The following is a 24,951-nucleotide window of genomic DNA, read 5'->3' as shown; positions in this document are numbered from 1 at the left end:
GTCTTTTCAGTAATTTTGGAGGGATATCCAGTTCTTGGTAATGTTACTGTTGCGCCATATTTTTTCCACTTGATGACTGTCTTCACTAAGTTCCATGATATATATAATGCCTTGGAAATTCTTTTGTACCCTTCTCCTGACTGATACCTTTTAACAATGAGATCCCTCTGATGCTTTTGGAAGCTGTCTGTGGGCCATGGCTTTTGCTGGATGTGACTAAGAAAATGTCAGGAAAGACCTACTATAACAGCTGAACTTTATGTGGGGTTAATCAGAGGCACTTTAAATGATGGCAGGTCTGTATTGACTCCTATTTAACATGATTTTGAATGTGATTGCTTAATTCTGAACACAGCTACATCCCCCCCCCCCCAGTTATAAGAGGGTGTGCACACTTATGCAACCACATTATTTTAGTTTTTATGTTTACATCCCCCCCGAAAAGATTTCAGTTTGTTTTTCAATTGAGTTGTACACTTTATAGGTCACATTAAAGGTGGAAAACGTTCTGAAATTATTTATCTTTGCCTCATCCTTTTTACATCACAGAAACCTGACATTTTAACAGGGGTGTGTATATTTTTTTATATCCACTGTATTTCATGGAACGTTTTATTTGATATATAGTATTTTTACTTATACCACGTTATTTGCACATTATTTGTTTTATTATTTTACACATTGATCCACACATATATTTTATTTTCTGAGGAGTATGAATGTAAATGGTTTGCTGCACATTTAAAGGGACAGCGCAACACATTTTGTATATTTGTATTTATATATTTTTGTGTTTAAATATCAGTCAGTGCTGCTGTTGTGTTATTATTGTTGGATATTTAGGCACTTAGCACAGGTTTACCGTTTGTCACATAACAGGTAACAATGTCTCTTTAGCAAAGTAAAACATTTCTGCAATGCATTTACTAGGTAGACAGCATAGCAATGTCCAAGAGGTGGCTACAAATATACACAGTAGCAAACAGTCATTTGCATACTGCAGTTGTGGGCCACACAGATATGTATATGGGAGTTTGTCAGGCAATACAAACTACAAATTAGCTTTTCTAAAAAAGTAGCTAAAAGTGTTAAAGCAGAACTCCGCCAAAAAGGGGAAGTTCTGCTTGTTGGCATCCTCCTACCTCCACTACCACATTGGGCACTTTTAGAGGGGAGAGGGTACCTGGTTTTGAAAGGTACCCGCTCCCACTGTAGCAATATGTTATATGCTGTGTATGGCCTCTAGGGGTCTCACTACTTAGATACTGGTACAACTGTGTTATTGCCTCTCTTTGGTTGTAGTTCTAGGGCAGACACATGTATAATGGCAGCTAGAAGCACCTAATAAAATGTCTCCTGTTAACTACAGTGTGTGAGCATCTGAGCAGGATCCACGTAACAGAAAGAGCTACAGAGTGGAGTTTACTGTGTTGCAGGAGGACGATCACATTCCTTTGCTGGGAGTTAAAGCAGTTCAGGCTATAGACTTAATAAAGGTGCAGTCCCATAACATCATGGCTCTGGAAGTTTCTGACAATACTCAAAATCCTACACAAAAGGCAGAATACATTTTGGATTTTCACCACATAAAAACAGAGTATGCTGATTTATTTGAAGGTGATGGGTGCCTGGAAGGTAAATACAAACTAGAAATTGATCACACAATACAGCCTACCAGACTGCCTACAAGAAGAGTACCTGTAGCCTTAATGCAACCGCTTAAAGAGGAACTGCAGGATTTGCACAGCAGAGGTATGATAGCACCAGTACAGGAAAGCACAGACTGGATAAGCAGTTTGGTGATAGTGAAAAAACCATCAGGCAAGTTAAGAATATGCATTGATCCTAAGCCACTGAACAAGGCCCTTAAAAGAAATCACTATCCAATGCCAACAATAGAAGATATTCTACCAGATCTATCAAAGGCTAAAATATTTTCGGTATGTGATGTGAAAAATGGGTTCTGGCACGTGGAACTGGATAAAGAATCAAGTTTATTAACAGCATTTTCTTCCCCATTTGGACGCTATAAGTGGCTTAGAATGCCAATGGGAGTAAGCCCAGCTCCAGAAGTGTTCCAACAAAAATTGATGCAAGCTTTGGAAGGACTGTCTGGAGTAAAAATAATAGCAGACGATATACTAATAGTTGGAAGGTGATGATCTAGAATCCGCAACAAAGGATCACGATAAAAAGATGATACAATTCTTAGACAGATGTAGAAAAAAACAAATCAAACTGAACCTGGAAAAATTCAAACTAAAAATGACAGAAGTACCATATATTGGACATCTTCTTACCTCAAATGGTGTTAAAGTCGATCCAGAGAAGGTGAGGGCGATACAGGACATGCCGACACCTACAGATATACGTGGAGTACAACGATTCCTGGGCATGGTGAATTATCTTTCCAAATTTTGCAAGCATTTATCAGACATGTGTGAGCCACTGAGACAGCTAACTCACAAAGACGTACTCTGGGAATGGACAGAAAGCCATGAAACTGCTTTTCAGTCAGTGAAAAATGCTATTGCAGACGCAGCAACGCTAAAATATTTCGATCCAGATCAAGCAGTGGTAGTACAATGTGATGCCTCAGAAACCGGCCTTGGAGCCACACTAATGCAGGATAAACAGCCAATCACATATGCAAGCAGAGCGTTAACTCTAACAGAGCAAGGATATGCTCAAATCGAGAAGGAACTACTAGCGGTAGTATTTGGGTTAGAGAAATTTCACCAGTACACCTACGGTCGACAAGTGGTGGTGCATTCAGATCACAAGCCTTTAGAAAGTATTACAAAGAAGCCACTACTGAATGCCCCAAAAAGACTGCAGCGTATGCTGTTAAGGCTTCAGAAATATGATTTTAACATTTGTTACTGTCCAGGGAAGGATTTACTGATTGCAGATGCCCTAAGCAGAGCTTACTTACCCATCACAAATGAAGAAGAAAAAGACATTGAAAGCATCAATATGTGTGAATATCTGTCTGTCTCAAAAGACAGACTGAAACAAATACAGACCTGCACAGCGGAAGATAAAACTCTACAGATCCTATCGACTGTCATCTTGAAGGGATGGCCAAAACACAAGCAGCATGCTCCAATGGAGGTTTCTCCATTTTTTCACATAAGAGATGAACTCTCTGTGCAGCATGGAATCATCTTTAAAGGAGAAAGAGCTGTCATACCACAATCACTTAGAAGAGACATTATAGAAAGATTGCACTCGACTCACTTAGGTGTAGAAGGATGTCTACGTCGTGCATGAGAATATGTTTATTGGCCTGGAATGAATGACCACATAAAAAACTTTATAGCACAGTGTGAAATATGTGCATCGTGCAATGATAAGCAACCGAAAGAGACATTGCAACCACATACAATTCCAAACAGACCATGGTCAAAAGTAGGAACAGATCTGTTCACGTGGAACGACAAGGAATATCTGGTAACTGTGGACTATTTTTCCAACTTCTGGGAGATAGACTACTTACAGGACACAAGAGCCAAAACAGTAATTAAAAAACTCAAGGCCCATTTTGCCAGATATGGCATTCCGGATATTGTGTTCTCTGACAACGCCGCTCAATTTACATCGGAAGAATTCAAAAAATTCAGGGAGAGGTGGGAATTTGAGCACCAGACATCATCTCCTGGATATCCGCAGAGTAATGGTAAAGCCGAGTCAGCAGTAAAAACAGCCAAAAGACTCATGCAAAAGGCAAAACAGGCAGGTACAGAGATATACCTGTCTATACTGGACCACAGAAACACACCCACACAAGGCCTAGACACCAGTCCAGCACAGCGGCTTATGAGTAGACGTACAAGGACTCTCCTACCAACTGCAGGTCAACTACTAAAGCCAAAGCTTGTGGGCAATGTTAAAGCCAAACTAACAAAGAATCAAGATAGGCAAGCTTTCTATTATAATAAATCTGCAAAAGATCTGCCTGTTCTCCAGAGCAATGACAATGTACGGATTCAGCCAATAGGGAAATATGACAAACACTGGAAAAAAGCGAAGGTTGTACAGAAATTGGGACCACGGTCCTATGAAATTATAACAGAGGAAGGAAGAAGATGGAGGAGAAATCGGAGACATCTGAGAAAAACACAAGAAGGAGATGATACAGGGCCCTGGGAACAGTATATGGACACTCAAAGCGATGAGACTATGAATACCAGCAACAAAGAAACAGGAACTGCTGAGGAGCATAGGGAGGTCTCTAGGCAGAGAGAGACAGTCCCAGAAAATAGACTGCCAGAATCAGAAGAAACCTCATATGTTACGCGAGCTGGCAGAACAATCAGAAAGCCGGCTCACCTCAAGGATTATATCTAATTTATAGCTATGTTCTACTTCACCATTTTGTGTTTGTTATATTTCATTGTTCTTTTATTTAAAAGAGAAAGGCTGTAGCAATATGTTATATGCTGTGTATGGCCTCTAGGGGTCTCACTACTTAGATACTGGTACAACTGTGTTATTGCCTCTCTTTGGTTGTAGTTCTAGGGCAGACACATGTATAATGGCAGCTAGAAGCACCTAATAAAATGTCTCCTGTTAACTACAGTGTGTGAGCATCTGAGCAGGATCTACTAACAGAACACCCACTTCCAGTCGAGTTTGCTGGAGTGATCTCTGGCCCTTCCAACTCCCCCCCACCCCCCCCCCCCCTGCAGCCTTCTGGGACATATCACAGGTCCCAGAAGACTGCAGGACCATTCACAAAGTGCAGCACCATTCACGCATGCACAGTAGGAAACGGCTGTGAAGCCACAAGGCTTCACCGTTGGTTTTCATAGTTAAGATTCCGGTGCCTGCTCCCAAGGACAATTCAGAAAATCGGCCCGGGTGTGGACATCGCTGGACACCTGGACATCTAGGTGTCCTTATATTAAAAGTCAGCAGCTACAGTATTTGTAGCTGCTGATTTAAAAACATTTTTTAGACTAGGACTCTGCTTTAAGTGTATATATTTAGTGAGTTCAAAAAGATTTAATTTAGAAACAACAGCTTGCTCTTTAACTAGAATATATTTGTAAAATACATCTTCAATCGCAGTTTAACATGATTAAGACTTGAAATGTTTTCAAAAAAGATTATCAAATACATTTACTGCTTTTCACTGATGGCAAACCTTTGTACCTGAATACACTCAGACCATTTAACCCTCACATATTTTTAACAAACAGGAAAAATACAATTTATCTTATACGTGGTTAAAAAGTGTGAACATATACTATATATCCTAGACCCACAGAGATCAAAGTAAGCAGTCATGCTGTGACAACCGCCTGCATGATGATAAATTGTGGTTACAAATCTGGCTGTAAGCCCAGAAGTGTCACTAAGCAACCTTCTTAAGTAGCACATGGAGGCTAACAGCTTTAAAACCTGATATCAGAAGCCTTTATACTCTAATATGTGAGATATTATTACACTATAGAAACTCAGGCTGTGTTATAAACATGCTACATGCTCTGTGTGAAATTATTTCAAATAATCCTTCTATCAAAGTGAAGGTCAACCATAGTTCTAGTTATCTAGGAATAGCTACTGTCTTTCTAATTTGTTTACAGCATAGTGTTAGAATTATGAATGGGTAATAGTGACCAGATGCATACTCCATAGCAGAGAAGAATCACATCACGCCATGATGTGACCACCTGAGAAAATGTTGATTGATTACTTATGATGGATAACACAAATGACCCCAGTTTCTTCATCCACATTTCGACAGGCTTGGAAGAATAAAAGACAAGCTGGTACGCTCTTCTCCCCCTGCTTTCATCACAAAACCAATAGAATCAAAATTATAATGATGGCTGAAAAATTAAAGCTGATGCCTGAGAGCTTGCTGTGGACAATACTTCTGCATTGTAATTTAACTCATGTTTGGACTGAGTTTGACTTTTTTTGAGGTTCAACAAACAGCCAAATTAAATGGGTGCTTGGTTGAGCTCAACCTCTGGGAAGTGATAAACTGAGCAGCAGTATTACTACCTCTGCTAAATGTGAGAGCTTCCTGCTCAGGCTAGTTGTTAAGGAGCCAGGGACCACCGTTGTCCTACAACCAGTGACATATCCCTGCCCTGTCCATTCAGCTATCAGCAGGGAATCTTCCAGTGAATGTAAACAAAGATGCAGGGATCGTGTAACAAACAGTTTTGGTGGGTTCCCATAAATTTATACCAAACCTTTCAGTTCTAGAATAAATTTTATGGGGGCCCTATGCAAAAAAGACAACAAAAGGTATGAGATCCCACAAATGACATTGGGTATTAAGGGTGAACCCCTCACAGAAAACAGGAAAAGTGTGGCGTCTCCCCAAAATCTGTAATTTCCGAGCATGCACCCTGGCCCAGTCAGGAATGAACATGTGCCCCCCTCCTGAACAATGCCAGGTCACATGCCCTCAACATTCTATACCAAAGAACACCCCCTCCCCCCCACGGGTAAAGTGCTTTGTCCCTATGTTAATGAGAACAAGATCCTCTTTCCCCCAACCCTGTTGTTGTGGAGGTCTGTCTGTGGGAAATTATCAGCATCTAGAAGTCCCCATTAAAAATAGGGGGCCCCCAGGTACCTCCTACCATGTGAATGAGTAAGGGGTATATTGAAAATATAGGGTATAAATGTATATAAGAAATAAAGACACCACACTTTTTGTCCTTTTTTTTAAAAAAAAAGTCACAGGATGTTAATCCATCTTCAATCACAATTCAATGCTCTCCAACCCTCCAGAAAAAAAACACTGTTGCATTTGATCCCAAGGCTTATTGACCACGAATTAAAAAGGACCAGGGTATATCTAGTGATGTTACTGGTCAAAGATGGGCATGACCATATTTTGTCAGTGACATCACGGTCATCTTTATTTTTTAAAGAGACTTCCAGCTTTGATCAAAGCTGTTTCCTGCTGTATGGACACTAAGCGGAAAGGGATTATCTACAAGGCAACCTGAGCAGAAGCCTAGAGATCCATAGATGTCGAGCTATAATCTTCGTACATCGGCAGCAAACAAGGAGGATAACATGATTGGGGACAAAGAGAAAGCAAATTTATTAAATACCTTCTTCAGCTCTCTGTATACAAAGGAGCACGGGGGAGCTCTTGTCCATAATGGGCATGGCATTGACCCAGCTCCAGATGGTCCACATTGGCTCACAATTGATATGATCCAAAAATATTTAGACAGTATAAAGGTGAATAAAGCACCTGGACCGGATGGCATACACCCACGGGCCCCTAAAAAATTGAGCTCTGTCATTTCAAAGCCATTGTTTCTAATTTTTATTGACTCTTTAATGACTGGCATAGTACCACTGGATTGGCGTAAGGCCAATGTGGTGCCAATATTTAAAAAAGGGTCAAAGTCTTTACCAAGTAATTATACACCTGTTAGTTTAACTTCTATAGTTGGGAAGATACTGGAGAGTTTAATAAAAGACCACATAGATGAGTTCTTGCTTGAAAAAAATATTTTAAGCAACAGACAGCATGGATTCTTGAAAGACAGAAGTTGTCAGACAAATCTGATTTCTTTTTATGAGGGGGTGAGCAAAACCTTGGACAGAGGGATGGTGGTGGACGTGGTATACTTGGATTTTGCAAAAGCGTTTGACACAGTTCCCCACACACGGCTAATGTGTAAGGTAAAGTCTGCAGGCTTGGAAAAATTTGTATGTAAATGGATAGAAAACTGGCTAAAATATCATATTCAAATAGTGGTTAATGATTCATACTCTGAATGGTCTAGGGTTGTCAATGATGTACCCCAAGGTTCAGTGTTGGGACCTTTACTTTTTAATATATTTATAAACAATATAGCGTCTGGGATTAAAAATCCCATTTCAGTCTTTGCAGATGACACCAAGCTGTGCAGTGGAATAACGTCCTTACAGGATGTCTTCAACTTAGAAGCCGACCTCAATGCACTGTTTAATTGGGCAACTATGTGGCAAATGAGGTTTAATATTGATAAATGTAAGGTTATGCACTTGGGGGCTAAGAATATGCATGCAACATACATACTAGGGGGAGCACAACTGGGGGAATCAATGATGGAGATGGATTTGGGAGTTCTGATAGATCACAAGTTTAATAATGGCATGCAATGTCAAGCTGTGGTTTTTAAAGCGAGCAAAATCCTCTCTTGTATTAAAAGAGGTATAGACTCCAGAGAGAGAGAAATAATTTTACCCCTGTACAAATCATTAGTTATACCTCATCTGGAATATGCAGTTCAGTTTTGGGCACCAATTCACAAAAAGAACATTAGGGAACTGGAGAAAGTACAGAGAAGGGCAACCAAACTGATAAGAGGCATGGAGGAGCTCAGCTATGAGGAAAGATTAGAGGAACTGAATTTATTCTCTCTTGAGAAGAGGAGATTAAGGGGGGAGCTATTCACCCTGAAGTCATCACAGAGGACAAGGGGGCACTCTTTACATCTGGAGGAAAATAAATTTAATCTCCAAACACAGAAAGGTTTATTCTATGTGGAATAGACTCCCTCAAGAGTTGGTTCTGGCCAGGTCAGTGGATTGCTTCAAAAAAGGCCTGGATTCTTTCTTAGATACAAAGAATATAACTGGATACTAACATTTATAGGTAAAGTTGATACAGGGAATATCCAATTGCCTCTCTGGGTGGACTTTTGTCTTTTTTCAGCCAGACTAACTATGTAACTATGATGAAACAAAGTTGGGGAAATACCTATTAAATTAAAATCATAAGGAAGATGCATTTGCAGACAGTTGGGACAGGCAATGCCAGTACAGAAAAATTATATAGTGTGACACTTCTGTGGCTATTGTATTTCTTAAACAGGTCAATAAAAGAGAAGGGAAAGAGGGGCAAATCTACTATGTTGGCTAGGGCCCCCATTGTGCCTTAATCTATCTCTGACATCAAGAAAACTAAAGATGAAGAATTTTCTCTACTGTTGTCTAGTTGTAAATAGTGCTGGTTAGAGCTGAATTAAAAGGGAGAAGATTAGCATTAAATAATGCGTTAATAGTGTAAGAGGCAGCATTTGAGTACTCAAAGCATATGAATTTGCATGCATTGTACACCATATTTTCCCAAGGTAGAAAGCCAGCATTAATTTAGTGGTTCCCACCAAAAACAAAATTTTTTACTGTGAAAGTGCAGAACTTTCCCTAAACAAATCTACTTAATACATATTGTACATCCAAAAATTGGATAAATGTATGTATAAACCATATGTGTTCATAAAAACATGTGACTTGATATGCACTTACACTATAATGGTGAAGCACCACTTCAGTGTTTGTACAAATATATACATAAATCAATCTGCTAAAAAAATGTTGCAATCATAAGTCTATTTTGTAAATTCACCCACAACATGCAGTTTATATACGTAACTGTATTTAAATTCTAATCCACCGCTGTGTTTTCTTCATGTAACTTCTGAGTGGTAAACACTTTCTTGCAAACAACACCAATCTATTCCCACTGAGCTCAAGATGTGCGCTCACCTCAGTCACTGGACACATTCATTATAGCAGGTCATACAGTGCCTGATACCCCACAGGGGATAATAGTGTTCCAAAATGTCTACCATATGTATCATAACGTAGATCAAGGAAGGAAAGAAAGTTATAGTGCTCACTGATTTCTTTCTTGAAAACCACTAAACAATATATATGAGTGCACTCACAGCCTTTCAGTCCACAAAACTCCATATAAAAAAGGTCCAGGGGTAACTTCGCCGCCCATTTAAAAAAACCTCCTACAGGAAAACACTTGGATCAGCTCCTTTCCTCCGAGCATGATGACTTCAGCACCTTATGATAGGCAGAGGAAAAACAAACCGTATATCCAACCGTAGGAGGATTTTTCTGATGGGCGGCTAAGTATCCTCTGGACATGTGAGTGCAGTTATATACTGTATGCTTTTTAGTGGTTTTAAATAAAGAATTCAGTGAGTACTATGGGTTTTTTTTTGTTTCATGTATTTGAGTTATGATGCATATGTTAGATATGTTGGAGGCGTATTAACCCTGTGGGGTTGCTGATGCTTTATGACCTCCAGTAGTTAAGGGATCTAATGGCTGAAGTGAACGCACATTTTGATAACAGTGGGAAGAGATTGGTGTTGTTTGCAAGTATGTTTTTAACATGCCGAGGATGCATGAAAGCTCTGCATTGGAAAATAACTGAAACACAGTTATATATTGTAAGTGAATTTACTGAATGGATTTATGATTGTGACATTTTTTAGCACATTGACTTATGTATATATTTGTTTATATAATCACTGGAGTGCTGCATCACATTTATGTGCTTAGGTAAAGCACTACACTTTCATGGTTAATAGGCTTTTGAGTACTGAGTCAAGAGTGCCCTATGCATTAATATATAATTTTGTTTTTAAAATACTATTCTTCGAAACATATTTTTGCCTGTGGTTTTGTTCATGTTTTAGATAAATACCATATATTCTTGACATATATGATAACCACTAAACCATCTAATGTCAAGCCAGAACTGACATTACAAAGCGAAACTAGAAAACTGTTCACAATAATCCATTCCTGTCAGTGCAATGAAGCAGAATGTCAATTTCATGTAACTAAAACTTTTCAAAAGGTTCTCGTTAAAGGAAACATAGAATGGTATAACTTGTTACACAATATCTGGGTTTGTGCTTTAAAGAGTGATAAGCTGAAACCAAAACTAGAACATTAATGACTTGCTCCTAAAGCACTCTTCTTCATTAAATGATTATTTTTACATTTACTGTAATTTAATACAGAATTCAGCTGTGTTCTTCTCTGTCAAAAATAAAAATTAAAATAAAATTTATGCTGACAGCTATTTTTTTTTTCTGCTAATAGTGCGTTTCTATGGAAAAACTATTTAATAAAGGAGAACTGGTGACTACTACTCTTAAATATGTAAAATCAGAAAGACCTTCCCTCTTCATGACTAGACCATTATATTTTTATGGATAAAAAAGGTCTAAAATATCTTTGCAGTTGAAGGGCCAAGTGTTTTTGTCAATGTGGTTAAACAGTATGGGATATATTTATCAATAGGCAAAATCTTTATTGATGACTTATTGTATCAACGTGTATTAAATATCAGTTTCAATTTGCATAAAGTTTAGTTTACATAAAGTTATTAATTATTTAGATTATTTATTATTTTCAACATTTTTTTGGGGGGGGGGTCCTCATTTTAGGATAGTGCCTAGAACCATATAAATCCTTTTCTTATGACTGTATATTGAGCATCCATACAGATAATTTATGTCTTATTCAGACATGTGTCACCCTTTTCCACCCCTCTGAAAAGTGTTGTGTAGTAGATCAATTTTCAGAGGGTGGTTACCAGGCAGCTAGGAGGCGATGTTGCCTCCTCACTGACTGTTTTACCCTGAATAGGAGAAGACCCACTCTGGCACAACCACTTGTATTGCATGTGGTTGTTGGGTAGTTGTGGCACTTACACCATTCACTTGAATAGGTCATATATGATGGTGGGCTCAGCAGTCCTCCAAATGCAACAGGGATTTTCATTTTTTCCATGACCGCAGCATGTGTACAGACCTGAGTGGCTGCATGTCCTTCTTTAGGTGGGTAGTTGGGGGGATGTAGAACTGAAGCTCAATCGCCTGCATTTACCTCCCCACCCCAGATGCTCATATGAATAAGCCCTTATAGAATAGACACAGCCTATTATCATAGAACCAATTATACCAAACAACTATTTCAAAACCGTAGGCCATCATCAGTGCCACATATTATTTTAGAAAAAGGATATTTTTCTATTTTTATTACCTTATGTTTACACCAATCAGGGCAAGACAGCCTCAAAAACAGCCACAACAGCCTATTCTGTGTACTTGGTCAAATGTGCTAACACTGTTGGCACACTGAAATTTATACTGCCATGTTAGTTTGTAAAAGGCTTGAGCATACAATGTAGTAATGTCTGCTGCTTTAATTAAACTTGTTGAGCCTGACTGGCCCCAAGATGTTCATGGCCTACAATTGTTCTGATGGAATAGCTCTTCTGGGAAATGCCAGAACTTCCAGATTGCTAGATGTGGTCTGTTAAAACTTAAACTCTGGTGTTAAATGCCTATTTATGTTTCCTTGAATTTCACACTGCCTTTATTTTCCCTTTCTAGTTGCTATATCTTGCTAAGATGTTGGTTACCATTAGGATTATTAAGCTCGCTTTTTCCATTTGTTCCACTGTGTTTTATTATGATGGCATTCTTTGGACAATTAAATGTAAGCTTCATTTTTATTCTGTATCAACAGCAATTGCAACCCCCAGTCAAGCTAAAATCAATCCTATTATATAAATGGCATTTGTATGATAATGATAATTGTATACAGAAAGTGGAAAGCTGGCAGGTGTGGGGATAATAGCTATTTTAACAAAAATATTTTATTTGATTTATAATAGTATAGCTATGTATTTCTCATTTTATATGACCCATTTCATAGCTATACTATGAATTATAGAACAATATTTATGAATAGTACATTATTTATTTTTGGATTTTCCCCATAGCAGCCAGAAATTAAAGGGCACATTTATACAGTGGGCAGCACAGTGGTTAAGTGGTTAGCACCTCTGCCTGGCAGCACTATGGTCGTCGGTTTAAATTCCAACCGCGGCACTACCTGCCTGGAGTTTGCATGTTCTCCCTGAGCCTGTGTGGGTTTCCTCCCACACTCCAAAGACATACTGGTAGGGTAATGGACACCTGTATAAATTGTGCAAAAAAATGTTGTTTAGGAAACAAAAAAAAGAAGATACAAACTTCATACTGTAGAAAAGGTACTGGAGAATAAAAAAGTGATAGGAAATAATTTCAGAAATATGTGAATTTTTTTATTTGTTTTACTTTTTTTGTACCTGTTCCAGTGAGGTGAACACTTCTTGGAAAGCCACTAAATGCTTTGGATTATACGCATTAAATAAAAATGTGCTGTAAGGGCCATTTAACAAGATTAGAATGTTAATTGTGAAAGAGATGAAAAGAAACACTGTAGAAATTAATCTTGTGTATATTATAAAAGAATTGTTTGGATGTACTCAGCATGCCACTATGTTGGCACAAAAATCTCATTGATGACCTGGAGAGTTGTATTTGCATTTCCCAATGATGCTACTACAGCAGATGAGAGATAGAAGGAAATAACTTCCAGAGCAAGTAAGCAATCTGTTAAGTGAAAATAGAGGCTGCCAATTCCTGGAGAACACACCAAACTCCTTCTTTCATGTTGTACAGTGGTGGGCTTGAAATGATTGCCAGGGGCATAACTAAGAAGTGCTTTGAGGTACACTCTAGTAGGATGAGACATTTGCATTTAAACTGCCTCCGAGGACATTTTCTACCTGATGCCTCTGATTTTCATCCTTTTTCACCTGACCTACTAGAAAAATTCCTTCACTTGTCAATAGCCTCATTTTCTGAATACTCCTAAATGTACGCTTGCAAAAAATGCAGACCTGTGTGCTCCGAGCCTTTCACTGAATCCTCATTCATGCACATTGAAGTAAGAGAGGAAAAATCTACAGAACAGAAACAGAACATGCTGTACACTTGCAGCTAACAAGCATCACCTATTCATTTTAAATTTGACAACTTCTTTGTATTGATTTTTTTTTCAGATACTTGGGTTGTATTTGTCCTTTCATGTTAAAAATTCATGCCAGATTTTCTACTACAAATGGTACAGAATAATCTGCTCTATCTGCTCTGCGGTGATGTATTTAACTATTGACTTTTTCCTATCTTTAAAAAATGTTCAAAATTATTTGTACATACTGTATATAGTATAAGCACTCTGTGTCCCAATGTCATTCTTGCTCAGTAGGGTTCTGATAAGTTAATATCAGACATGTAATTGCGTTGATATGCAGTCATGAAAAGTTATCAACAGAGTGACTTTTAAAGATAATCTTTAAAAAAAGGTTTTATAGGGGTCTGATCAAGCCCTTCTGGCTGACACCAAAATCTGTAGCAATGAGCTACAGAGTGACCATTGTAAGAAAGTCACAGATTTATAACACATTATTTTTTAAAAAGAATAAGTAAAGTGATTGAGATATACATCGATAAGAAGGTTTACTAAACCAGTGAAGAACATTCATTTGAAACAGAGGTTTAACATATACAGAAGGCCATTGAAAGCTGAAGTCAATTACATGCGCGGACTGACCATTAAAGCACTCAGGCCCTGCCCAAGGGCCCAGGGTCAGTAGAGAGCCCCATGAGATGCCCCATGCAACCTTTCAGAGGCTTTTTTGGTTGTGGTTTGAGTGTGGGCAAGGACATAGGGGCCCCATGATCCCCGATTGCCTGGGGGCCCCATGAGTTGTCAGTCTGCCCCTGGTCAATTATGGCTTTTATGAAGGATAGACTTTAACCCTAAATTTGCATCAAGGTATAGACTGATTAAAAAGCTTTACTGGATGAGACTATTATGAGTTCTGGCTCTGATGTGTCAAGTCTAAATGAAAAAAAATGAAAACTGCCTCTGTCAGTCATCTAAGACACAATTTTGATGATATATAAATATGGTAGTTCAAAGTGGATTTCAAGATGTTCTGGTTGAGAACTTGTTACATTATTATTTAGTTACCTGTGATTGATTGTAACAAAGCACGCTTTGTTTACTGAGCATAAGTAGCCATGCCTAGGTTTTTTTCAACTTTGATTTGTTATTCTGTGCATTTAACTGTGATAAGGTACACCTTTATAGTCCTTAACATGGAACTGCACTGCATCTGAGCACCACAAATCAAAAATGCTATTTAATCCATTGCTAATATTCAAAGCAAACTCCTCCATACGTCCATTTGTCTGCTTTATTTTGCTGAGAAACATTTTGAAAAAACACCTCCTGGCATTCCTGGCAGTGGACATCTTGAGTAAGGGCAGATGATTCATGTAGCATGTACTTCTTGGAATCCATCTGCCCTTGGCTTAGACATTGGCTGAGCTGAGAACCCTCCCCTCCTGAAGACTGCTGGGATCAGGGGCGGACTGACCATTTGGAAACTCGGGCACTGCCCAAGGGCCCGGGGTCAGTAGGGGGCCCCATGAGATGCCCCTGGTACCTTTTTCATAGGCTTTTGTGAGTTTGGGCAAGGACACAGGAGCCCCATGATCCCCTATTGCCCGGGGGCCCCATGAGTTGTCAGTCCGCCCCTGGCTGGGATGTATGACATAATTTGCCTAGGCATGGAAAACAGGAAGCAACTGAAGAAATGTAAAACAAAGTTTAATAAGTAAATATGATAGACATTCCTATCTAATGCTAGCAGCATAAGGATTAAAAAGAATTGATTGAGAGAGTGAATTAATGCTTTATTCACTTGCCCTCCAGAGGATTTACCCCCCTTCCTGACCCTTTACCCCCCTTCCTAACCAGACCATTTTTTGTGTTACGGTACTGCGTAATTTTAGCTAACAATTGCGCAGTCATGCAATGCTGCACCCAAATGAAATTTACGTCCTTTTTTTTCCCACGAATAGAGCTTCCTTTTGGTGGTATTTGATTGCCTGTGTGTTTTTTATTTTTTGCGATATAAAAAAAAAAGATCGGCAATTTTGAGAAAAAAAACAATATTTTTAATTTTTTTGCTATTAAACATGTCCAGTAAAAAAATTAAAGAAATCAAATTTCCTCATAAATTTACACCAAAATGTATTCTGCTACATATCATTGCTAATAAAAAAAAACCCTAATATGTGTAAATTAATTGGTTTACATGAAAGTTATAGCGTTTACAAATGGTGGTATATATACTGGGATTTTTTTTTTGGGGGGGGGGGGGGGTTTACTAGAAATGGTGGCAATCAGTAACTTAAAGCAGGACTGCGGGACTGCAGCAGGTATTCTGACACTGGGGGCGCTAAAAAAAAAAAAGCACTGACACTGTACTAATGACACTGGGCAGGAAGGGGTAAACACGTGGGGCAATCAAAAGGCTATTTGTATGCTGTTTCACTGTGTGCTGTGTTAGTGCTTTCAACTGTAAGCACACTGCTTTGTATGCCTCTGCTATGCAGAGCCATACAAAGCAGTGTACTGGAGCCGACAGGTGAAAGAACTGTATTGTTTACATACAGTTCTCTCCCTCCATCGGTAATGCTTGGCAATCACCAGGTGCCAGAAAGTAATCGTCGGTTGGGACCCGGTGATTGACAGCAAGGCACCGAATAGAGGTGTGGGTAGGGCTCATGCACGCCCCCTTTTCGGAAATGCAAAATCACACACACACATACATACATACACATTATATATATATATATATATATTATATATATATATATATATATATATAGACACACACACACACACATATACACATACACACACATGATTTTGCACACCCCTGCCACCCTGTAGCAGTATATCTGTTATAGGGCGGCAGGAAAGCGGTTAATGTGAACTCGTAATTTCCCATACAAAGCAATAGATTTGCTTCAGTGGAGACCTCCACAGACATATTAACGTATCTTCCCTTCATCTAACGCCACTTCATACAGTCACCTATAATAAAAGCAGAAACTTGTTTCTGCTACAAATTGCTCACACAGGGCTTTGGACTGCCCTGTGACAGCCCTGTCATATGGGTGAGTCACATGCTTCTCCATACCTAGAAGTACCACTTATTTCTTTTGGCTTCAGGCACCAAATGAATGGGAAGGGGGGAGGGGTGTTGTCAAAGGAAAAGTAAGTGTATACTGCTGAGGGTGGCAGGAGGTCATAGGAAAGTGGCAGGGGATAAAAAAGTATGTATATCCTGCTGGGTGTAGGATAAAGCAAACCTGTTGCTTTACCCTAAATGGAAAACCCCAGGTTTACTTAACAATTGTTGCTTGGCATCTGAGACTACTATGAATAATATTTGCTCTGTATATACAGTAAATATATTATATATGAATTATATTTTACATCCATGTATTTATTATTTTAATACTTACTAATGCTCACAGTTTTCGTTTCCTTCTATTCTCTCTTTTTGTGTTCTCATGGGTATTTTATCCAGTTACACAGAGGGTTTATTTTTAAACCATTGGTTTAGCATTATATTAATATCAACATTCAGTGTATTCAGCCCATGTGTCTTTAATCTGGGCACCTCGCTCTCTTTTTTTTTCTTTTCTTGTGTATTATTGCCTTTTCACCATAACCTTTTTTGTAGGTCATTCCATGCAAAGGATTTTATTTAGAACATACTGTAGTTCATTCTATTATGCATATAGACAATGGTTTTGTGCTATTTTATTTTCATATTCATATACCTTTTTCTTTTGGCTTTTTCACTTTTCAGGTTTATCTGTGGAATTGCAGCAATGAGATGAAACAACAATATAACTATACTACTTTGTCATTTTTTGTATGATAATGCATAAAAATATAAATATATATATGTGTGTTCCTAACCTCAGCTAAAAGAATTTTATAACCATGCAGGTAGGCTTAACATAAATTTTGAGAGCAAATGTATAGTATTTCATTGGTTAATGGCATATATTGTTTATGGAAGGTATAGCATATAATTTTTCTGTAAGTTAAACATATGTAGTAGAATTATGATACTGTGAACGTGTTTGCTATATATTTGGGATGTTATCTGTTTTGTTATTTTCCTGGATAGTGGCATGCAATTTAAGTGAGGATTATTCTATCCAAACACCATATCCCACCTTAAGCTAATAGTTCATAAACAAATACATGTTCTATGGGACTTTTTAGCTGATAAAATTAATTAAATCATTGTGAAAAAACAAAGTCATAATAATTCTCATTGCTTATTATACATATAAAAACAAAATTGCCGCTGACATTAATACTATGGATGAATATAGGACTATTACCTTTTGTGAGGCAACAAATTATCCTGCAGCATTTTTTTTTTTTATGTTTCAATAGTTTTTACTGAAAATTTTTTTAAGAACAGAACAGGGTAAGAATATTCAGTTCAATAGTAAACATGTTAATACAACATAGTATTGAGTATTTACCCCACCAATTGGCTGGGGCTGATAATGGAATATAAAACATTAACATCACAGGTATTCTTTGATGTGTGTTGAACCTTGGTAAGGTGTATGGGATGGTAAAGGGGTATTGAACAAGGGGGGGTGGGAAGGGGGATAGGGAGGGGGAGGGGTAAGTATAACGGGGTGGAAGGAGTACCAGTCTAGAGTTGGTGAGCAACTCAAGTTGTATTTAGGTTATCAAAAGTTTACTGAGCAGTTAGGGTTTTGCAACCAGCGAGTCCATTGGGGTTTGAATTTGTGTTGAGTGCAGTTGTTGAAGGCAGATCTTTGTTCCATTTCACATTGGAAAGTAAGATCCGTGATCAATGACTTGAGGGAAGGAACAGTGGTACTGTTCCATAATCTGGCTATATTAATTTTGGCTGTGAAAAGGGTATGAACAACAATAGTACGGGAGTTATGGGGAAATTTTTCAATCCCAATGTGTAGGAGTGCAAGTGAAGGGTTTGGGGTTATCAATGTTTTGGATAGTTCGGAGATTAATTTGGAAGACACGGTTCCAAAAGGATCTAATTGATTTACAGGACCATAGTATATGTAATGTTGAACCTACATTTCCTGCTGCATTTTTATTTCTCCTGAAGTCTCCCCTGAGATACCTTTGTTGCCTTCATATGGGGTCATTTGTTAGTACCTATGGTATGGATAGATGTGAAGTGTTTTAGGCTTCATCATATTTGACCCAATAATTTTTTTATGTCATCTTTAGGTATTCCTTTTTCACAGGCTTTCTAAGGAAGCATATTAAAGTCCATCTACGAAACATCTCAAATAATCTAACACCAGTCATTTGCAAGCTTTGTAGTTCCGTCCTTTGGAAATATGTATATGATTTAGCAATGGCTGAGAAAGGGTAGTTGATCCTGTTAAGGATACCCATGATACCTAAGTATATGTACACTTTGTCTATATACCAGTTATTATACAAATGTGTTTTATGTTTCATAAACAATGAGATTTTTTATGACTGCATTTTTGAGTCACTAGATTAATTTTGACACCTAAAAATTAATGTAGAACAGATATTTGTTTATGAACAATTATTTTCTTGGACATAATGATAGACGTTCTGGGTTTAGCCATTAGGAGATAGTGCTGGCTTAATTATGAAAAGGGGCAATAACATTTCATCTCATATATTTTAAAAGATGATCCCACGCAACACTCATAATTCAACTTTAAGTGAATACCTGTTGCTAATTATAAATTGCTTCCTAGAATGAGCCTAACGAAGTTTAAGTGACCCCGTAATCATATGCACATAGACTAAAATATGTTGGTATTGGAATAGTTTCCAAGTTGGGGATGTAGGCAGAAGTCATACAAGCAAGTACAAATGATTCCATAATACACCTCCAAATTAATAAGAGAAGTAATATTATAAACTTCACCTTGTTCAATTAAACTTTGACTATAAAACCTGGAAGCTGATGGGTTACTAAACAAAGCTGCTCCACCAAATCTCACCCTTGTTTTTTTGTAATTAACATTTTTATTGAGTGTTCACAAGTATATACATACATTAAATTTGAAAAATAAAAAAAAGAGAAAGAAGCTCATCGATGGTAGAAATTTGTAAGGATATAGAACATACAATGTCATAAAATAACAGTGGAGGAGCAGTTAAATCCGTACAGTTTTGGCAGGTTGAGCAGAGATAAAGGCATCCCATAGGTTAAATACTGCCTCAAACACAGTAATCGAACAGGCATGTAAAACGGTCAGATATTACATTTGTCTAAAATCAGCAATAATTTTAAACAAAGTCGGCATTGAAGTAGATACGGAGGATAGCCAACACATAGGCATGCTTCTCCTGGCCACAGTCAGAACATGCATGGAAAGTTTCCTTGACGGTTTGGAGAGGCCTGGAAAAGGCTGGCTCAATAAAAAATACAGAGGCTTGAAAGGGAGAGAGGTATGCAATAGCAATTGTAGTAAAGACAAAACCTCTTCCCAAAAAGGAGTGATAGACCCACATTCCCAAAAAATATGATAGAGAGAGACAAATTCTTTCCAGCAGGCAGGAGAAGCATTCGGGTTACAGGCATGGAGTACTTCAGGAGTTTTGTACCGCAATATCATAATTTTGTATGTATTTTCCTTATAGACTACGCATACAGAAGATCTGGGTGCGGTTTCCCAAAATTTTTTCCACAGCATCAGATCAATGTCACATTGCAAAAACTGGGATCAATAAATCTCCCACTTACTGTCACAGTCCTACAGAGAGAGACTAAGCCAAACCAAACTTTAGCTAGTCCAAGATAATGTATCAGGTGGTTGTGTTGCTGTAACAGATTATTTAATTGCATGATTTCTTTCCATATAGGTAACAGTTTCAGTACAACAAAGATGTCTCGTGCACAGACATTTTCCAGCTACTCCTCTGAGTCGTGCAAGAAGTACCAGCAGCCCTTGTCGGTGTTTAGCGGCTATGAATCCATCTACTGCTCGTGCATCCTCTAGTGACATTCAGAAGGCAATTGACTATAGAGACAGTGTTAACTGGAACCTAAAAGCTGGATCAGCAAGTCATCTGCATCCTGTGCATTCAAGGAGGATGAATTACAATGAAAGCAGAGACCGAGGTTACCAAATAGACAATTAAGAAATTGGAGATCATGTTTCTACTTTATGTATTTATTTTTTAGTCTTCTGTATATTGAAGTTTCTGTTTAATTGCTTTCACAACCACTCTTAAACAGATGCTACATTCATTACCAGGCATTCTATGACCAACTGTGTTGTAGATCCTTATACTAAATCATGCAATTTGATTTGTCCATTTTCAGAATTGAGTATAGATGGTGTTATTTTGATGTGTTTGTGACTGATCAAAGTTGTTTTAAATTAAATATCAACACATTAAAACCCAAGAAACCATAAATTGACATGTTGTTCAATTTAGCAGTTTAATCAACTGTCCAAATGGTGATTTGCTGAAGACTGCTTATGAAAACAAATGATAAATCCTGCTCTACAAGCATATAGCACATTACGAATATTATGCAGTCTTAGCGCTAGTGCCTCAGTAGTTTAATGTAAATATATAGTCAGCCTTTCCTGTAATCATGGACATAAAAAAATAATGTGTTATTGGTACAGGACACGTCTCAAATACTGCAAGCAGATAAAAAATAATGTGCAAGTCTAACACTGATGCCAGCCATGGACAGTCAGCTACCTCATTAAGAAAGAGAAAGCCAACAAGACATTTGAATCGCTGAGACATCTGTCCATTTTTGGCCTTATCACCAAAATACAAGGGATTATCACTTAAGTCTCTTTGACTTGGCCAATGTGTGGATGCTGTGCATGTTGGGATGGATGTACTATGGTCAAATTGGCTGCTAACTTTACAAGGGAATTTTCACTGTGCAAAGGAATTTTTCTTAGCATAGTGAATGTGGTTGAATTTCACTTTCCAAAGAATACTCAATCACTTTCAAGGAGAATTTAAATAAACATATATATCTATGTATATATTTTGTTGCACATGATTGGATGATGCAAGTCAGCAGAGCTTTACCTTATTCATTAATCTAAGGGAAAATTCTCATGCAAAGCAAAAGCTCCCTTGCAGAGTTAACAGTTTATTTGCCTTTAGTATATTAACCCCATACAGTGGCATTTTCAGTCTTCAGCTTCTGGAGACAGAACATTTTCTATATATAATAAAGGGAACAAACCTGAAACGTTATGCCACTCTTAGTGATTCTGCTGAATGTTATATCTGGATCTGCATATTTTTTCTACAGGGAAATTTAAGGTTATTTTATTGCAGCATTAAAGACAAAATAGATATGTTTTGTACATTTCAGCTCAATTTATGTTTTTATTTATGCATAAAGGATTCATTCATCTAAAACTGTTGATTTAATTTCTGATGAAGTGTATGAAGCTTTCTGTGTATAAAATTATACATATATTTGCAGCCCCAATGTTTATATTTAGATCCATTAACATTCTCTGTTCTCCTATATATTCCACCAATGTTCCCACTTGGATTTGTGTTTGAAGCTCCCCCTTTGATATAGGTGCAGTCAACAAATGCTGGATATTGTTAAAAACATCCCTGCTCAAGGTTTAAATAGAAGAAAAATCTGTTGATGTTGACCTTGAGATGTAAAAACATTTAGGTGAACAAAATTAGTGTGTACAATTTTCTAATGTGTCCTTTTTAGCCAGAACAAACTAGTAATAAGTTATAAAACATCAAATAAAAACAAGATAGTAGTCACATTCAAATGGACTTGTTCTGTAATATTCAAGATCTTTCACTACTCATTCAATGGATTCCCCAGTTCAAATGAGTGTTAGGAGCATACACCAGCATTTATTGTGCCACATGGGTAACTCAGTCACTTTAATCCAATCACCATGATGTATCATTATGACACCTGTCAAAGCAGATGTGTTTTGTCCAAGAACATTATGGGAGGTGTAACAGTTTGTGAAAGCAACCTCTTTTAATTTACATAATCCAATCACACTGCTGTCATTCACTTGAGCTGCATGACTGAATATGTGAACAGGTGTCAAAATCACCTGAGTAAGGCATTGATAAAATATCTATAACATTATGGAGCAAGTTCAGTTAATTGTGACTAGCTACTATTAGGTATACTGTGACCTGAATGAAAACCTTCACAGGAATAAAAACAAGTGACCCAAATTCCTTTAGGAATTATTGGAAGCTATATGTGTTTGGCACAATTTTTCTTAAATATCATGAAAACTGGTTTGGTGTATAATGAATCACCTACCTTGAGTCATTAAACAAAACAGTACAGCTATTGTTTGAAGATATATAGGTTTGCTTTACATTTCAGCAAAACAAATGTAATGATCTGTATTAAGCCATTGTCATGCTAAAATATAGCATTCCTCCATGTAATATTCTACTACAGACAGCACAATATTGTAGTGAGGGTTTTCACTCTAAACTAAAAGAGGATCTTGGTTTAAGACTTGCACTACTTCTTGGTGTTTTATTTAATTTGGTTAAATACAATGGTTCTCTATGATTGTCATCTATCTAAAAAAAAAGTAGCCTGCAAAAAGAACTTAAACCACGTGAACCTAAGTTACTTCACAGAGGCAGTCTTTATTAGGGTCTACGATTAGATTAAAGTGGAAACTCCCATTACGTATAGTATTATGACTGGGCCAAGCAGCTCAACATTTATGATCAGCATGTGTTAATAAAAGAATTTCAATAAAATAATTTATTTTGTTTGCAAAGTGAAATCAAACTATTTTGCAGTTGATTTTAAATCTTGGATATACAGTATGCTTATTACATATGGAATGAACTATGAAAATACATTTTAAGCTGGTTTATGAATCACTTGTGTCTTTTCTCCTTCCTTCTAATATATTGTATTTATGGTCCACGCAGCACCTCTGGTTTGGGATGCTAATTTAACCGCTTGCCCACCACCCTATAGTAGAACTACTGCTACAGGGTGGCAGGGCTGCGCAAAAACATGTATATACAGTGGGGCAAAAAAGTATTTAGTCAGCCACCAATTGTGCAAGTTCTCCCACTTAAAAAGATGAGAAGCCTGTAATTGGCATCATAGGTAGACCTCAACTATGAGAGACAAAATGAGAAAAAAAATCCAGAAAATTACATTTATTTGCAAATTATGGTGGAAAATAAGTATTTGGTCACCTACAAACAAGCAAGATTTCTGGCTCTCACAGACCTGTACCTTCTTCTTTAAGAGGCTCCTCTGTCCTGCATTCATTACCTGTATCAATGGCACCTGTTTCAACTGGTTATCAGTATAAGACACCTGTCCACAACCTCAAACAGTTACACTCCAAACTCCACTATGGTGAAGACCAAAGAGCTGTCGAAGGACACCAGAAAAAAAATTGTAGACCTGCACCAGGTTGGGAAGACTGAATCTGCAATAGGCAAGCAGCTTGGTGTGAACAAATCAACTGTGGGAGCAATAATTAGAAAATGGAAGACATACAAGACCACTGATAATCTCCCTCAATCTGGGGCTCCACGCAAGATCTCACACCGTGGGGTCAAAATGATCACAAGAACGGGGAGAAAAAATCCCAGGACCACACGGGGGACCTAGTGAATGACCTGCAGAGAGCTGGGACCAACGTAAAAAAGGCTAAAATCAGTAACACACTACGCCGCCAGAGACTCAGATCCCGAAGTGCCAGACGTGTCCCCCTGCTTAAGCCAGTACATGTCCGGGCCCGTCTGAAGTTTGCTAGAGAGCATTTGGATGATCCAGAAGAGGATTGGGAGAATGTCATATGGTCAGATGAAACAAAAATAGAACTGTTTGGTAGAAACACAACTTGTCGTGTTTGAAGGAGAGAGAATGCTCAGTTGCATCCAAAGAACACCATACCTACTGTGAAGCATGGGGGTGGCAACATCATGCTTTGGGGCTGTTTCTCCGCAAAGGGACCAGGACGACTGATCCATGTACAGGACAGAATGAATGGGGCCATGTATTGTGAGATTTTGAGTGCAAACCTCCTTCCATCAGCAATGGCATTGAAGATGAAACATGGCTGGGTCTTCCAACATGACAATAATCCCAAACATACCACCCGGGCAACAAAGGAGTGGCTTCGTAAGAAGCATTTCAAGGTCCTGGATTGGCCTAGCCAGCCTCCAGATCTCAACCCCATAGAAAACCTTTGGAGGGAGTTGAAAGTCCGTGTTGCCCAGCGACAGCCCTAAAACATCACTGCTCTAGAGGAGATCTGCATGGTGGAATGGGCCAACATACCAGCAACAGTGTGTGCCAACCTTGTGAAGACTTACAGGAAACATTTGACCACTGTCATTGCCAACAAAGCATATATAACAAAATATTGA

The 24,951-nt window shown here is 38.0% G+C and overlaps 1 protein-coding gene across 4 annotated transcripts in view; it reads left to right on the top strand.

Annotated features, from left to right (window-relative positions):
* Positions 1-24,951, top strand: part of DOK6 (docking protein 6) — a 723,957-nt gene that overhangs the window by 629,814 nt on the left and 69,192 nt on the right. For 2 of the 4 annotated variants that reach the window (XM_089664037.1, XM_089664045.1), the window contains one exon: positions 20,419-23,436. The exons of 1 other annotated variant lie outside the window; for it this stretch is intronic. In XM_089664037.1, coding sequence (XP_089520163.1) covers positions 20,419-20,697 — 279 coding nt within the window. In that variant the 3' untranslated portion in view covers positions 20,698-23,436. Of the gene's footprint in view, positions 1-20,418; positions 23,437-24,951 lie in introns of those variants that run through there. One more of the 4 variants, XM_089664063.1, reaches the window with a different exon arrangement.

This window comes from Staurois parvus, unplaced genomic scaffold (assembly GCF_062004578.1).
Source record: "Staurois parvus isolate SC_StPar_1 unplaced genomic scaffold, SC_StPar_1.0 ptg000045l, whole genome shotgun sequence".
NCBI classification, from domain to species: domain Eukaryota; kingdom Metazoa; phylum Chordata; class Amphibia; order Anura; family Ranidae; genus Staurois; species Staurois parvus.
Note: the sequence above shows the minus strand (reverse complement) of the source record. Positions and strands in the feature narration are given on the sequence as shown.